Below are 15,373 nucleotides of genomic sequence, written 5' to 3'. Positions count from 1 at the left end.
ATACCTGGCAGGTGGATTGCTGGGGAATCAAGGAAGTGCAATGTCGATGTGTGAAGTTGTTTGGATGAGCAGTTCTCAAGAAAAATATAAAAATACCTCAAACAACATTGCTTCTACAACGTTGATTTGCGTCTTCTTCTGCACGTGGATTCAATGAGAGGAAATACAGACAGCCACTCTGCCATTACAACCCACATTGTGGTCAGAGGTGGGATTACATCCGTAGTGATGATAGCTACCACAGAGAATTAATTGAAAAAGTTTAGAGAGTTAAGCTCTATTCCTGTTCCTCACACGCGGGAACTTTGTATGTATGTTCAAGACTTAGTGCTGGATGTCTCAGGCACGTTTTGAACGGGCACTGCAGTTCATCCGATCAACTTCAACTCAACTCAAAATTGTAGTCTCCAGATATTCTGCGTGTGAGGCATTTAGGGAACATCGGTAAATTGTAGCATCTACCAATAGTCTGCATGAGAGGCGTTTAGGGGACGGGCACTGTTCTCTCTAGGTATTGAGATATCGGCCCATTCTGAACAGGCACACTTTGAATGCGCACTGCACTTGTATAAACCCAATGAAGGGATCAGTCCTAGTGTAGCTAGAATGTACTGAATGGTTCTGAATACTGTGTGCTGTATGTCAAATAAGAAGAGTGTGTTGTTGTGTGTCTGTTATTTAATCTTCCACACAACCTGCTCCAACATACACACACCAACCCACTTAAAACATGCACATGTACCCATGAAGTAAATACCAACAATATTAGCTGTCCTCTGACAACACACACGAGGCAAACGCTACACACAAAAGTAAATTTACTTTTAAATCACACTAGAGCTGCAATGATTAGTTGATCAACAGAAAATTAATAGCCAACTATTTTGAATTATTGAATTGTTTTGAGTAATTTTTAAGAAAAAAAAATGTCCAAATTTTCTGATACGACCTTTTCAAATGTGGATATTTTCTAGTTTCTTTAGTTTTTTATGATAGTAGACTGAATATCTTTGAGTTGTCGACTGTTGGTTGGGACAAAACACAAAAGACATTTTCACCTCGGGCTTTGGGAAACAAAGTGACATTTTTCACCATTTTCTGATATTTTATAGACCAATCGAAAACAGTTTAATTGATCATGAAAATAATCGTTAGTTGCAGTCCTAAATCACACTGCCAAAATTCAGTCCACAACACCCTGATAAACAGGGCAACTATCAATTATCTTATAATTTCTTATTCTACCTGGTCAGCAGTAAAAAAAAAGTTTTAAAAAAAACTGTTATAACATTCATAATATGAAATTGAGAAAAACATGCAAGCTGTAACCAGCAAAATTTTGCATCTTTACTTGATAAATGACTAAATGAATTGAAACTGTTTGAGCACTAGTTTGAAAAACACATCAACATACATAGTAGCATACATTGAAAATACAGTACGAGTACACGCAGACACACACGCTTTCTTTTTGTCTATCCACATTTAATATTCTCACCTTCACTGTCTCATCAAACATCCTCCGTTTACTTCTCATTTCTCACATGTCTCTACAGAACAGACTGTGAGGCCGTCTATCTGCCTTTAAAATCTTCCAAATCCTCGACAGCCCTAAGCCAAAGTCCAACATGAAAGCATTTTGACAGACGCAGCAGCTGATGGTCATTTCCACCACCAAAGGAAAGATACACCTCAGATACCGTATATGTCGCCAGATATTGTACTGCAAACATCATACCATTTGAGCTCAAATTGATCTTGATCTATGTGATGTATTGATCTCCACAAGGCGCACCAGACTGCACAAAATCACATAGCGTAAGAAGTAAAAAGACAATCATTTCAACCGGAGTAAGAAGAAATATGAAAGGGTTTGCAGTAGCTGTTGAACTGATCATACTGATCGTCGTCTTTTTACCTTCATGTGAAAATCTAAACTGGACGTGAGCTACAGCTAAAGATTCTCCCAGAGGTTATCTGCATTAAGTGCTCTCATTAATCATCTTCTATTTGCTACTGAGGCTCATATACGTGCTGTATATAGCCCACAGTAATTTACCCTTCATTCACCTTGCAGTTCCTGCACCAGAAATCAGCACACTTGTCTCTCGCCTTACCAGACTCATTAGATCCACATACATCTGTTTAGTTTGATAGAGCGGATTAGGCGGCAGGAGAGAAAGCAGCAGTGTTGCCATTAATGACCAGCTGGACAAATATGACACGCAAATGAGATGAAACAGAGGACAAATCAACACAACAAGGCAGATGAAGGCGACATCAATAAACAGGAGTGGGATAGAATCCTCTTTCACATTATTATGTCACTTCATGTAAAATTGATATTGTGATATTGTAAACTCTTTTTGGAAATCAATTGAGAAACAGTTAATTGAGAAAATAACCAGACAAGAATGTCTGGCTAATCCAGCTAATTAAATATATGACAACAACACTTCACAGTGTTTTAAAAAAATCATATGAAAAATATTGCCATTAATTCCTGCTAATTGATTTGCAATGTCGTATTAAGCCCACGGTTTAGAGATGCAAAGATGAGTCGATTAACCGATAAGTCGATCAGCAATTAAGTTAGAAAATTAAATTAGAAAATTAATAAGACTATTTTGATAATCAATTAGTCATTTTGAGTCATTTTCCAGCTTCTCAAATGTGAACATTTTCTGGTTTCTTTAGTTTTTCTTATGACAGTTGGCTGAATATCTTTGGATTGTGGACATTTGAGGACATGACCTTCGGCTTTGGCAAACAAAGTGTCATTTTTCACCATTTTCTGACATTTTATAGACCAAACAACCAATCAAGAAAATAACTGACGGATTAATCGATAATGAAAATAACTGTTATGACCACAGTTGCTTAATACCAATCTACATACACATCAGTGATGTCTTTATAGATGTCGCTATAAAGACAACATCTAGATACAGCAGCAAAATGGCCCAGGCTACCTCCACATTCTGATCTGAATCTTAGTTTTCTAATTTTGTCGTCAATGACAGTGGATCCTTTCAGGCTACTGATGACATTCAATTTCACTGACAACTACTTGTCATCACAATAAGCCTGCCAGCCATGTTTGTGCAAGAGAAACTGTTCTGGGTGAGGATTGCAGATTCACATGACTAATGATCAAATTTATAAAGAGATTTAATTGTCCGATATTTTGACTGTAATGTTTTGGCAGCTCTATAGCTGCTTGTGTCCTTTGAAACCATGAAAGAGTCATGGTGCCATCTAGTGGCAAGATTAAGAAAGCACCATACAGTAAAACCTACAGTATACGCAGACACACCCAGGTATCACTCCAATTTAGTGGCTCTTTGTGTACTTACACAGAATAACAACACAACAATCTTCAGAAATGAATGACTATATACAGGTGAAACTGTTTCTGTGAACTGTAAACAGGATGCAAATAGTGCAATGAAGTGAAGAGAGTAAGGAGTGCTGAGATAAATATTAAATGGTAAAAAAGTGACATGCTACTATATATACATATAGTCAGTGATTATCAGAGGTGGAAAGTCCAATTTTGAGGTAATTGTACTTTACTTGAGTATTTCCATTTGATGCTACTTTATATTTCTACTCCACTACATTTATTTGACAGCTTTAGTTAGTTTTCAGATGAAGATTTGACACAATGGATAAGAAGTGATATTAATTGATGACAATGATGGAAACGTTGTAATTTACTAATGTGTTGCATTTAATCTTTTATTACAATATAATTATAATATAATCAAAATCATAATCATTGGTGTGTGCAGAAGTATCTACCATGAGTTGATTTCATAATGATTGTAGTATTTAGCCATATAGCCACTATTAAATATCTTTTAATAACCATGTTCATTTATGTTGATTTTGGTATTGATTTGATATACTTTTGTGTATGTTGTGTATGCATAAAACCTACTTACTTACTTTAGTCCTTATGACACATTTTTCTATGTTATAATTTTATTCATTTGTTTCACATTGTATAAACAGGGGGGAAATGATAGAAAAATCTGTGCATTGTGTAATCTGTACATTGTGTACCATGTATGGTTATATATATATTAGACTGCAGGGTCTCGAGGATAACAGCAACTTCTCACATGGTTTCATTTCAATAAATGTTCATGTGATCCAATATTTCACCAAAAATAAAAGATTAAAGAAAAAGTCCAAAAACTGAAAACAGATTTGTGTATCAGAACTTTGTTTTTTCTTCTTTCCTCTCCCATTAATCATCTCACGACCCCTCAGATTTATCTGGTGACCCTTTGGAGGGGCCCAACCCCTAGGTTGGGAACCACTGGACTAAACTAACTAACTGTATATAAAGTAGTTGAAACTAGCTCCACCTCCAGCAGCTACAACAGTAACATGCTGCTCTAACACTGATGCTTCAGTATTAATAATCTAATGATGTCATATATAATAATATATCAGTCAGAGGGACCAAACCACTACTTTTACTGCAATACTTTAACTACATCAGGCTCATAATACTTATGTACTTTTACTGCAATACTTTAACAACATCAACCTGATAATACTTGTGTACTTTTACTTCTTCCACCACTGGTAGTTACAGTATATACAGCATGTTCAATATACGGTAATAAGTAGCCTACAATGTATTGCACATTTGTATTTTGGCTAAAATAAATATGTATGTATGTACATGTATAATTTGTAGGTGCAGTGTGTATTATAGTACAGGGTCACTGCACAGTGCCTAAGTTAACTGTTCATAAGTGTTTACACACACAAACTGACAGAGAACAACATAGTAAACGACGTGGTGTGGATTTAATCCACAGAGAATGGTGATATAAACCAGAAACATGTCTGGACTGTCTGACCTGCCTGCTAACCACCAAGCGGTGGTCTACATAAAACAAGCAACGTTTAGTTGTCTTAGCAGGCAGCATGCTGTAGCATCATGCAGGAGTTACCGTGGTCTTACCGTGTGAAGCAGTGGTGGCAGACATCTCTGGCCAGTCTGTTGGACACACAGCAGCCCAGCGGCTCGGCGGAGTAAACCAGCTCTCCTCTCCTGATCCTGGCTGTAGCCCGCACTCCGTTACCTTTTCCCGGGCTGACAAAACGCTGCAGCTTCGTTGCCATAGTCGGTTTTCTCCCTCCATGTGAACTGAATGATGTTTACATCCGTAAGACGCACTGGCTGCGTGCTGACGTCACACACAGGCGTACACATTATGAACTCACGTTTTTCCTGTTTAGCAATTTTTTGTCTGTCAGTAAATAGTTATAAAGTATACTAACTCTCTTTTCTGTAAAAGAAATACGTATTCTTCACAAAGTCGCTAGGTGGCAGATTCACTGACGTTGATTTTAGTTTTAGCTGTACAGTTTGTCATTTATGCAGGTCTATAATTCTAAATGTTGGTTGATGATGTTGGATGACTTTTCACTGGCGAATAACTAAAACCACACTCAGGTTGTATGTTTTTTCACGGCAGCAATTGTTTTGCAGCTGTTTCAATATAAGAAACACACAGAGCTCATATCCTCTGACAATCAAAACAGTTTGAGAAAGCTGACCTCTTTCCAAGATACTAAATACATTGTACAGACACTGTTTTTATCCATTTCATTCATATTATTATTTTTTGTACTGTTATAGCTTTAATCCACAGGTGTGTATTGGTTTGTTTGTTCTACTGGGTTTTACTTTTAGCTTTACAGGTGTGTATGTGAAATGGTGTTGGCACTAGAAAGTTTCTGTCTGTATGTTCAAAACGATCGTTTCTCAATTATTCATTTCTAAAAAGGCACTTCTTCAAAACACCCTTTCCTCTGAAATAATTGCGTGATGACTCCACAGAAATCTTGAGTGGAGATGTTGTCTATATTCTCAGACAACTTGAAATCCATTGAAGTTTCTTTACTAATAAAAACAGAAAAAAAATCTGTTCAATTAAATAACTACATCTATTATGTCAATTAAATTCTTTACATCAATTCAAATCAATTCAATTCAATTAAATCCACTAACTACATCAACTACATAATTTCAATTCAAATCAATTCAAAATCTACATACATTACATCTATAACTACATTGTACATCTATTATACAGGCAACTACGTTACTTTGACACCAAAAAAGAACAAACTTTCATGCCCATCCCAAAACAAAATAAATGTGATCAAATAAAGCAAATAATCACAAAAGGATAAAGAGACACCACAATTTTAAGCACTTAGGAACTTTTTTCAAAATGAACCATGTTTCTTTTGGCTGATATCCAGTTGCTGTTGATGCCGAGCTGATGCTGTATAAAGTCAAATACAGTAATTGCCTTGGATTGATTAACTTTATGTTGAGGTATAAAGGGACTAAATAGTCACAAAAGAGCCTGCGCTGCTGATATGGACCTCTCCATCCTGGACGTGCCCGTCAGCATCAATGTCAGACCTAGCCAGGAAAAGACAAACGCAGTCATCATTGGTGTGAGATAAACTGTGAAAACTCCAGAGTATATGATGGGAAATCTTGATGCTGGACAGCCTCTAGATGCTGCCATAAAGTCTGTCTCTGACATCCAGTGGATGTGGTTTATTTTGATATATAAGACAACCTTTCTCTTTTTCATCCAATTTATCTATTCTTTGAAGAAAAATGCTGGAAAACACTACGTTTTCTAAAAAATGCATTTAGTTAAAATGAAAATGCAAAAACACTGACACTATCTAGTATATCACCTTGTCCTGCCCTGTTCATATTCCTCCATTTTTTCCAGTTCTCTTTTGGACAGTTGATCAACGAGTGCCACGCCTATGCAGTCTCCGAGGACGTTGACAACGGTGTTGCAGCGGTCTCTGAAAGACACAAATGACAGTACTCTAAAAGCAGAAAACATAGCTTCTTTACACTGTTTTGTTCATACTACATATAATACAATTGTCTTCTCCAAATTGACTATCAGAGGCAGAAAATGCAGCTGTGCTAATTTCTGCCAAATCTATTCATTTAGATTAGATTAGGTGTCAAACTGCAGGTTAAACTCACAGGAGCCATTCTACCACCACCAAAATGGAAGCTTCCTTCGCAGGTAAACCGATTGCAGTCAAAACAAAGAGAGTGGTGACCGCTCCCGTAGCTGGGATCCCCGCTGCTCCAATGCTGGAGACTGCTGCTGTCACTCTGCAGAGCAAACACACACACACGTGTAAGTGAATGACTATGCTAAATGGTAAATGGACTGTACTTGTATAGCGCCTAGTCTTCCAACCACTAAAAGCATCTTTTACACTACGTATTACATTCACCCATTCATGGTACAGCCTTCAGGAGCAAATTGGGGTTCAGTATCTTGCACAGGGACACTTCAACATGCAGATTGGAGGAGCCTGGAATCGAACAGCCGATCTTCCAATTAGTGGACAACCTGCTCTACCTCCTGAGCTACAGCTGCCAGTGTTTTTGAAAATGCGGTGACATGAAATTGCACCATGTAGTTTTTGAGTTTCTATCTCTCAAAGGTCCCATAATTTGTACTTTAAATTAATTTTAACACACAGATTACATGAATGTTGTATCAATATAAGAATAGAGAGAGTCAAAATGATCTGATTGTGACTTCTTACCCTAGGGTGATTAACTGGCTCAAATCCAGATTGATGTGGGTGAGTTGGGCAATGAAAACAGCTGCAACCACTTCATAAAGGGCTGTTCCGTCCATGTTAACATTGGTCCCAATGGGCAGCATGAAGCGGGAAATTCTCCGGTCAATGTTATTTCTCTCCTCACAACATTGGAAAGTAAGCGGCAGCGTGGCAGAGCTTGGAGACACAATGTATCTTTTCTTTATTGCACTAATCGTGTAAAACCTGTCAGCTTTGACAATTAATATAAAAATAAGCACTGATTGTGAACACAGCTTGCAAACATTAGACAAATGACTACGAAATCCTCAAAGATCCTCCTACCTGGATGAGATGAGCACTGCAGTTAGTAAGGCAGGAGAAACCGCCTTAATGACTGTCCAGGGGTTACGTCTCACCCACAGAAGATAGACCGTTGGCAGAACAATTACTGCATGAATTATGAGCCTGAGCAACACAAGTTAATACAAAACGAATACTGCTCAAATTAAATTATTGACAACAGCAAACGTGGCAGACTTAAAGTTGGTATTTTTTCTTTTGTAATGAGTTATGGGTGAAAAATTTGTTTTGTGTGTTTGCCAGAGTCAGAAATCGTTTTAAAAAAACATGTTGTCTAGTGTTAGGCCTTGCACTAAAAGACCAGTCAGTCACTCTGGCAGTGATAGCAGGTTTCAATTCTGCTACCAATCCTCCTCTCTCATCATGAAGTATTTCAGGTGTGTGTGCACTGGTATCAGGCACACTCACCTGTCACCAATTCAATTCCATTCAATTGATAATTCAAGTGATAATTCAATCGATAATTTTGGTCTTCTTCATGTTAACTGTCAGGGCCCAGGTCTGCCAGTACTGATGGAGAAGGTCCAGGCTCTGCTGAAGACCTTATTTAGACAGTGTGACCAGATCATCTGCATAAAACAGACACTTGATTTCTGCGTCTTGAAGAGTGAGACCAGTTGCTGGTGATTGTTCTAATAACAATGCCAGTTTGTTCACCATATGCCTTGGGATTCAGTGTGCAAAAAATGTGTTTTCAGAGAAAATAAGTATATCAGTGGTGGCTATAAAAGTCAGAAATGTTGGTAAATGGAGAAACAAAGTGCCATTTTGGTACCAATGTTAAACAAGTAAAAGAGAACATACCCAATAACAACCACTGCCATGAACTTTCCGAGTTTGTAAGTAGTTTCCCAGTCGTGAACCTCAACAACGTGGCTTGCAATCATGAACATCACTCCCGCAGGCAAGTAGCTGGACAGGAAAAAACAAAGAATTAAATAATAAAGGGATAATTAAGGGAACACTTCAGCGACTCAGCAGCTTAACACAAACATTTTGAACTTGAACTTTGAAACATTTGAGACAGTTGCCTATTACTATTACAAAATTACTCCAACAGAAATCTGTTATTTATAGTTATATATGGGAAGCAATCAAATATGGTTGAAAATAGTTATTATGTGAAGCCTTTTAACAACACAAGCAATGTTAACTAAGGTAGAAGAGTGGAAGATACTGCTGTGTTTTCACAGTAAGACAATTTTGCTATTTTTAATGACAACACTCCACATTGTGCTCTAAGTAGACAAAAGCCAGTTACTTCAGTGTTTGAGACAGACGCTATACAGCAGGATATTTACTGTATTTCTGTAAATAATAAATAAGATATTGAAAAATGGAATTCTCTTATTCCATATTCCACATTTTTAAATTATGTAATCAGAGTATTATATTGATTATGCTGTCGGATGTTACCACAGGATCAAGTCAACCACATATTTTGTGGCCTCGTTGAGGATGCTAAGAAGCTCCACAAGGGCTCTCCCTCTTTCTCCCATCGTCTTAAGGGTCAGTCCGAAAATAAAAGAACACACAATGAGGCCTAGCGTGTTGGATCCGTCAACGTAGTGGTCCACCAGCTGCACTTCAGTGTGGTTCTAAAACAAGACAGACAACTCAGTAAGAACAGGGGTCATCAGTTATCACTGCAAACGTCACAAAACCATTTTCATAGTGAGGAGGGGGAAATATTTACCGTTTCCACGCTAGAATTTGGCTCAAACGTGTGAACTTCATACTCCAGCCTGTCAGTCTTGTACTAAGATAAAAAAATATATATAAAATAATAATAATATAATAATAAAATATTTTATTGTCTCCTTATTGGAAGGCAAGGAAATGGGTGTTATCTGTATGTAGCATATTAGAATAAAAAAAACAAACCTGCTGGAAGCAAGCCTGAACCAGATTCTCCGGCACCATGTTCCTATTAAGATTAAAGAAAAGTCAAACACCACCATCATGAAATTGATGAGTAAAAATATTGGCTTGTGAATATTGATAAACTGTACAGAAAATTCAGCCCAATATCAGACATAATGTCATTCTTTCTTCTCACCGTACTAGATCCAACAAGGCGTCCACAGTGGAGAACTGTTCCTCTTCCTCTGTATCACTTTTACTCGCAGTGAGAGCAGCCCCCGGCTTGACCAACAACACCAATATCATTCCTACAGCACATAATCCAGGGTTGGACATAAGGAGCAAGTTTAGCATGTGGGTTGAGAAAAACACTAAACAATTGCTAGATGAAAATATTGTACTGGACTGATGAGGGAATACTACAACTCTACAAATGTTAATAATGAAAATGTTTCAACAGTGCTTCACAAAACAAGGCAAAAGTGTTTTACAAGTTATACAATTGTTAAAAAGCAACACAATGATGTGGTTGTATGAAGTAATGTGCATAAAATAGTGAAAGTAACTAAAGAAAGTTTCAATGTATAATATTTCTCTTACCGATGGTCACAGATATAAGAGTTGTGGAGACAAAGTATACTGCAGCGCGCGCAGCTATTTTTCTGGAGGTGTTAACACTTAGACCAGAAACCCCTATAAATAATAACAACATGAGCTGTGGTTAGCAACCTGAAGGTTAGAGGATCAACAACGTCATATATGAGCATTACATAAATGAAACTGAGTGGAAAGTTACACAGTCATGTTTTAATAAGAAGTGATATATATTTACTAAAAAGATTTTGGGTGGATTATCAGAGCCTGTGCAATCATAACTACGCCCTAATAAAGGTGAGTATAAGTTACAGAAATGGCACATGAATTACAGAAAAACACATTTTCACACTTCTTTTCAGAACCAATGTTGCAGTAACTCTGGATAATCTACAAGCTTTGCAGTAAACAGTTTTCATTGGGACTACTTTCTAACAAAGAAATACTCCCCAATGTGCCAATTACATACAAGAAGAAGACTTTAAGCCTCAAATGATGATTTGCAGATGATTTAGGGGGAAGGAGGAAGATTCAACATAATTTCTAGAACGAGCAGGGTGCCTTTAATGTAAAACATTTACTATTTACAGTTTGGCTCCTTTAATGCTGTGTGTGTGTCACATGTGTAACCTGATGTAACAGTTAACAGAGGAAGAAATACACCTGCAGCTCACCTGTTATCACGCTAGTCACAATGAGGGGAGCAGTAACCATCTGAAGCATCCGCATGAGTATTTCTCCTGGAAAGCCGATGTAGAGTTGGTCAACGTCTGAAATACTGAACTGGGTCTTGACAATCAAGCCGATAATGATCCCTGTGAGAAAATAAGGATTTAGTAGCAATTAAACAAAAAAAGCGGTTTAGAATATCTAAGAATAGGGCTGTAATAGAGGTAAAACTGTTTTTGTTGTTGTTGTTGTTGTTTACATTTTCAGCCTAATCATAAATCAGATTGTCTATTGTCATAGAGCACATCATATTATTAACCATTAGAAACTGGGCTGTAAAACATCACTGAGCATCAACCAATTAAAATAAAATGTCACATTCAGGCTGGAATGTGTTTCCTAAATAGATCAGAAGTCATAAATTAACATTTGTTGTCTTTGTTGTCATGTTATTTAATTGTCCGATCAGTGGAATAAAAATAATAAAATATTTGGCTCCCTGATGAAAGTTTTGACTTTCACAGTTTACATAAGAATTTTTACACAATTTTTCACAAATCTACTGTAGATATCAAAATAAACACTAATCTCATGTGAATCCCAATTATTGTAATATAACCTTGTTACATCTGATACACAAGTAGAGGAATTGAAACTGTGGTTGAACAGTACATGGTGTTGACATTAAACCTGTCAGAAATTAAAGTTTAGTGTGCGAATTCTGCACACAAACACAAACGGTTAGCTGTTGAACAAAAAACGGTGTGTTGATGCCATTTTTCCCCCTCAGATTCAAGCCTAACAATGTTATAAATCTAATTTATTCTTAAAAGAAACAACAAAACATACAAGCCTGTGTTTACACTGCACTGGTTAATGGCCCCTCAATGAAAAATCCTGAAAAAATACTGGCACATATTTGAACCTAAGTGCTGACAGCTGCATCACATCATTCATACAAGTAAAGCAGAAACAGAGATGATATCACACACAGTGTAATCCCATTAGACAGGCTGAGCTCAACAAAGATGCGTGCCAGGTCTCTCTGTGGATAAACACTATGCAGACTGTGACACACTCAATTGTTATTGATTTTGGGTCATTTAACGTGGGTCATTTTATAATGTAATGATTGAAACTGTCCACTAGATGGAGCTGTTTAACCCGGAGATATTAGATAGGCTATAGTTATACAGTGTATACAGATATTACTAATCTGTCTGCACAGTTGTTGCACGTAAATCTGTTTCTTGTTACCTAAACCTGAACAGTAATCTCTGCGAAACAAACCAGAGCCACGTTAATAACTTCCCGGCTCCAACCAACTATGGAAAACACTGACAGATATTGATATGAAGGGAGACATATATGTGCCGCCATATTCAAATCACCCGAGCAGTGCGAAGACACGTCGTGCGGTTGCCCTGGCAACAGAACGTGTTGTTTTAATTGAGTTTAAACATGGCCTCAGACCAGAATATCTCTCCTTCATGCTCACCTTGGTTTACACAATGACAAAGAGTGTGAGTATTTAGCTAAGTACTCAAGTATATGTTCAATATAGATATAATATCAGAGACAGAGACACTAATTAGCTAATATAACTTATGAACACAGTTGCATCCTGGTAAATACACATTTAAGGTTTGTTTTTTTTAAGTTCACATTTCTTTGACTTCTTTTAAAAGCGAAATGTTGATTGAAATGTTGTCATCGTAATCTTAAAGTTAACACTGAGGTTATAAACTTACCCAGGACAACAGCAGCCAGACTGGAAACCATAAATATATTGTCCATAATGTATTTCCAGCATTTCTTCCTGTTGGTGAAACAGTATCTGATGTCGAAACCAGAATCATAACTTCCCTGAGAAGCATCCATTTTCCTATAATGTGGCTAGAAACAAAGAAACATGAGCTCGCTATCAAAATATTACTTAATTGAACTTTTAGACGAACTTTATGAGTGAATTATACCGATCGTTTTGTGTCAATTGGTCACTCACCGGGATATCTGTTCTGCTGTTTTGGTTCAAAATGTTCTTCTTTTTTGTTTGTTTATTTGTTTTGGTTCAAAATCAATGTCATTCTGTTTCCTCTCACATATATTGGTGTTGAGAAAGTATGTTCAACTTTCCAGGAGGGAACACTATGTCACCTCATGGATTACATATAGATTATGACTTGAAGCGTTTTATATGTTGTTCCTCTATTTATTGGATATTTAGATTAAGTTGTCAATGATGCACATATAGAGCTGAGGTTTATCTTCCTGTATATCTGTTAGAAATCCATTCAAAATACATGTACTTTTGAATATACTTAACCACAAATTTGTGATGTAAAATTTATTAAATCTCTATATTTGGTATGAGGCATAATGGCTCTTGTCACTTCGTTTGAAGTGATTTGATTTGCTGTAGTTCCTCTCACTATTTGTTGATTGGCTGGAAGCCTCTTGATTATTTTTTCTAACTCTAATAATGAACATGATTGTCTAATCACCATCACATGTGTAAGTAGAGTGTGGCCTACTATCACTGCTGAGGGCCAAAATGTCATCTAAATAAAAGAGAAATATACATCTGGAGCCAGAATGAGACACTTTTTTCCTCCTCTCAAGTCTCTCAGCACCTCACTACAACCGGGTGTGCCTTACTTACAACTGTATTACATTAAAAATCAAACGTTGACACCAGAACACTGTGACAAATATCATGTTAACCATGTGACCTATACATCTTATTTAAGACTCAGTTTTTAATGTTGTATGGCAGATATGATGAATGATAACTGAACTTGATATTTCCTGGTCTCTGGGAGCATCTCAGGGTTTTTTTTGTGGGTTTCTTTACAGAGTTTCAATTGAGACTTTAAGTAATTACAAAACAGCAAAGTGAGAAGAAAGGAAATATGTGTAATCCAACAGGGATGGGTGGGTGGAGCAGAGGATTTCCACTTGACAGGAATCAGAAGTAAATGAGTCACAAAAGCTGTAAAGTTTTTCATATAATTTGATTTTGCAGGCGTGAGAGTCACTCCAAATAATGCAGTAGTTGCAGATGGTTTGACAGTGGCAGAGATCATTTGTGAGACTGTACTGAATATTTCCAACCAAAAGTTATGCAAAGAGGGGCATGTCCAGAACATCTGGATACAGGTGGCTGGAGACTGTCGACATGTATAGCAGACAGGATTAACATCCTCATACATTCTCTACAGCCTAATCTTAGTTATGTGATAGCAGTGAAGAACTTAACAATGCAGCCTAGCAGAGATGGAGGAGTGAAACCGCTGCAAACACTCACCCCACACGTCATCTGCAATTTCAAGATGTAAATCATCCTCTCATTGACTTTTAATAGTGTGCAGCAAGATAAGATTTAGCGAGTGGATGAGACTATTCAAAACAGAGTATGGCCTTCATAGTGGGTAGTAAGGTCATTAGGAAAACTAGGGTAAGCATTTTGAACAAAACTATAAACCTGTAAGTACCTGAAAATAATGATGTTTAGGGAGATTAAATTTCTCAGAGTTGTTGGAAAGATGAAAATATGTTATCAGCATATAAATCTTTGATTGTTTTAATCCCATAAACATGCCAGGAAGAAAAGGTTCCATCTATCAAAGGAAGGTGGGATAACAGATTCGCTGCTAGTGGAGCAAGGAAAGAGGGTCAGAAGGCGAAAATATCATCTGAATTGTTTCCATATCCTTAGTGTTCATTTAACTATTAGATTCTTTGAATAGGAAGAGACTGAGAGATTCACAGGAGCATGAACAAGAGCAGACAGGGAGGCTGGTCTAGGAGAGGAGGATTCCATTATTATCCATGTTGGGGGAGAGTGGGAGCCCTCCACATGAAGCCAAAACCGAATCACTCTAAAGTTAGAGGCCCAGTAGTAAAATCTGAAATTTGGCAACGCTAGACCCCCATGAGGTTTTGGCCTCTGGAGCAAAGCCTTAGAGAGTCACAGAGATTAATATTTTTTACAAAAGGAAATTACTGTAATAAAAAGTGCAACCCTCAGTCTTAAGTAGGTAACTTGCAGATTGAAAAACAGTTTACATGGATCTTCATTTGAAAAAGTGTAAAATCTAAATGTAATACAGCTCAGTCTCATCATGCAGGTCTTTTTCTAGTAAATTCAGACATGCATCCTCTGTATCCGAAAGGCCAAACTCATTCTACAATAGAGATATGTGGGTTTGTACTTCACATAAAAACATAACATTTTGTAACCATTTCACTTCAA

At 37.1% G+C, this 15,373-nt stretch overlaps 2 protein-coding genes across 4 annotated transcripts in view; both read right to left on the bottom strand.

The window, feature by feature from the left end:
* smyd3 (SET and MYND domain containing 3) overlaps positions 1–5,212 on the bottom strand; it is a 90,936-nt gene extending 85,724 nt beyond the window's left edge. The window contains exon 1 of one of the 2 annotated variants that reach the window (XM_067592449.1): positions 4,985–5,212. In XM_067592449.1, coding sequence (XP_067448550.1) covers positions 4,985–5,145 — 161 coding nt within the window. In that variant the 5' untranslated portion in view covers positions 5,146–5,212. The remainder of the gene's footprint in view (positions 1–4,984) is intronic. The other variant, XM_067592454.1, reaches the window with a different exon arrangement.
* Positions 5,213–6,219: 1,007 nt separating this feature from the next.
* On the bottom strand, positions 6,220–13,224 carry LOC137184605 (excitatory amino acid transporter 3-like). Of its 2 annotated transcripts, XM_067592435.1 has the most exons (14): positions 13,124–13,224; positions 12,870–13,014; positions 11,124–11,264; positions 10,456–10,548; positions 10,052–10,163; positions 9,877–9,919; positions 9,689–9,751; positions 9,409–9,590; positions 8,797–8,904; positions 7,975–8,097; positions 7,633–7,827; positions 7,055–7,189; positions 6,748–6,864; positions 6,220–6,460 (listed from the first exon to the last, which is right to left on the bottom strand). In XM_067592435.1, the coding sequence occupies exons 2-14, from the start codon at positions 12,997–12,999 to the stop codon at positions 6,382–6,384; spliced, it is 1,521 nt and encodes a 506-aa protein (XP_067448536.1). In that variant the 5' UTR covers positions 13,000–13,014; positions 13,124–13,224; the 3' UTR covers positions 6,220–6,381. The 2 variants fall into 2 exon arrangements, with proteins under 2 accessions (XP_067448536.1, XP_067448527.1); XM_067592426.1 differs by lacking the exon at positions 13,124–13,224 and having other exon boundaries at positions 12,870–13,088.
* Positions 13,225–15,373: the final 2,149 nt, after the last annotated feature.

This window comes from Thunnus thynnus, chromosome 1 (assembly GCF_963924715.1).
Source record: "Thunnus thynnus chromosome 1, fThuThy2.1, whole genome shotgun sequence".
In the NCBI taxonomy this organism is placed as follows: domain Eukaryota; kingdom Metazoa; phylum Chordata; class Actinopteri; order Scombriformes; family Scombridae; genus Thunnus; species Thunnus thynnus.
The sequence above is the reverse complement of the archived record's forward strand: the minus strand, read 5'-3'. Positions and strand labels throughout refer to the sequence as shown.

Coding starts and splice junctions, on each gene's coding strand:
- LOC137184605 (XM_067592435.1), bottom strand. CDS start 12,999: ATGGATGCTTCTCAGGGAAGTTATGATTCTGGTTTCGACATCAGATAC. Junction 10,164..10,455: donor TCTTATATCTGTGACCATCG/GTAAGAGAAATA, acceptor TATGTGCTGTAG/GAATGATATTGGTGTTGTTG. Junction 6,865..7,054: donor GTGGTGGTAGAATGGCTCCT/GTGAGTTTAACC, acceptor TGTGTCTTTCAG/AGACCGCTGCAACACCGTTG.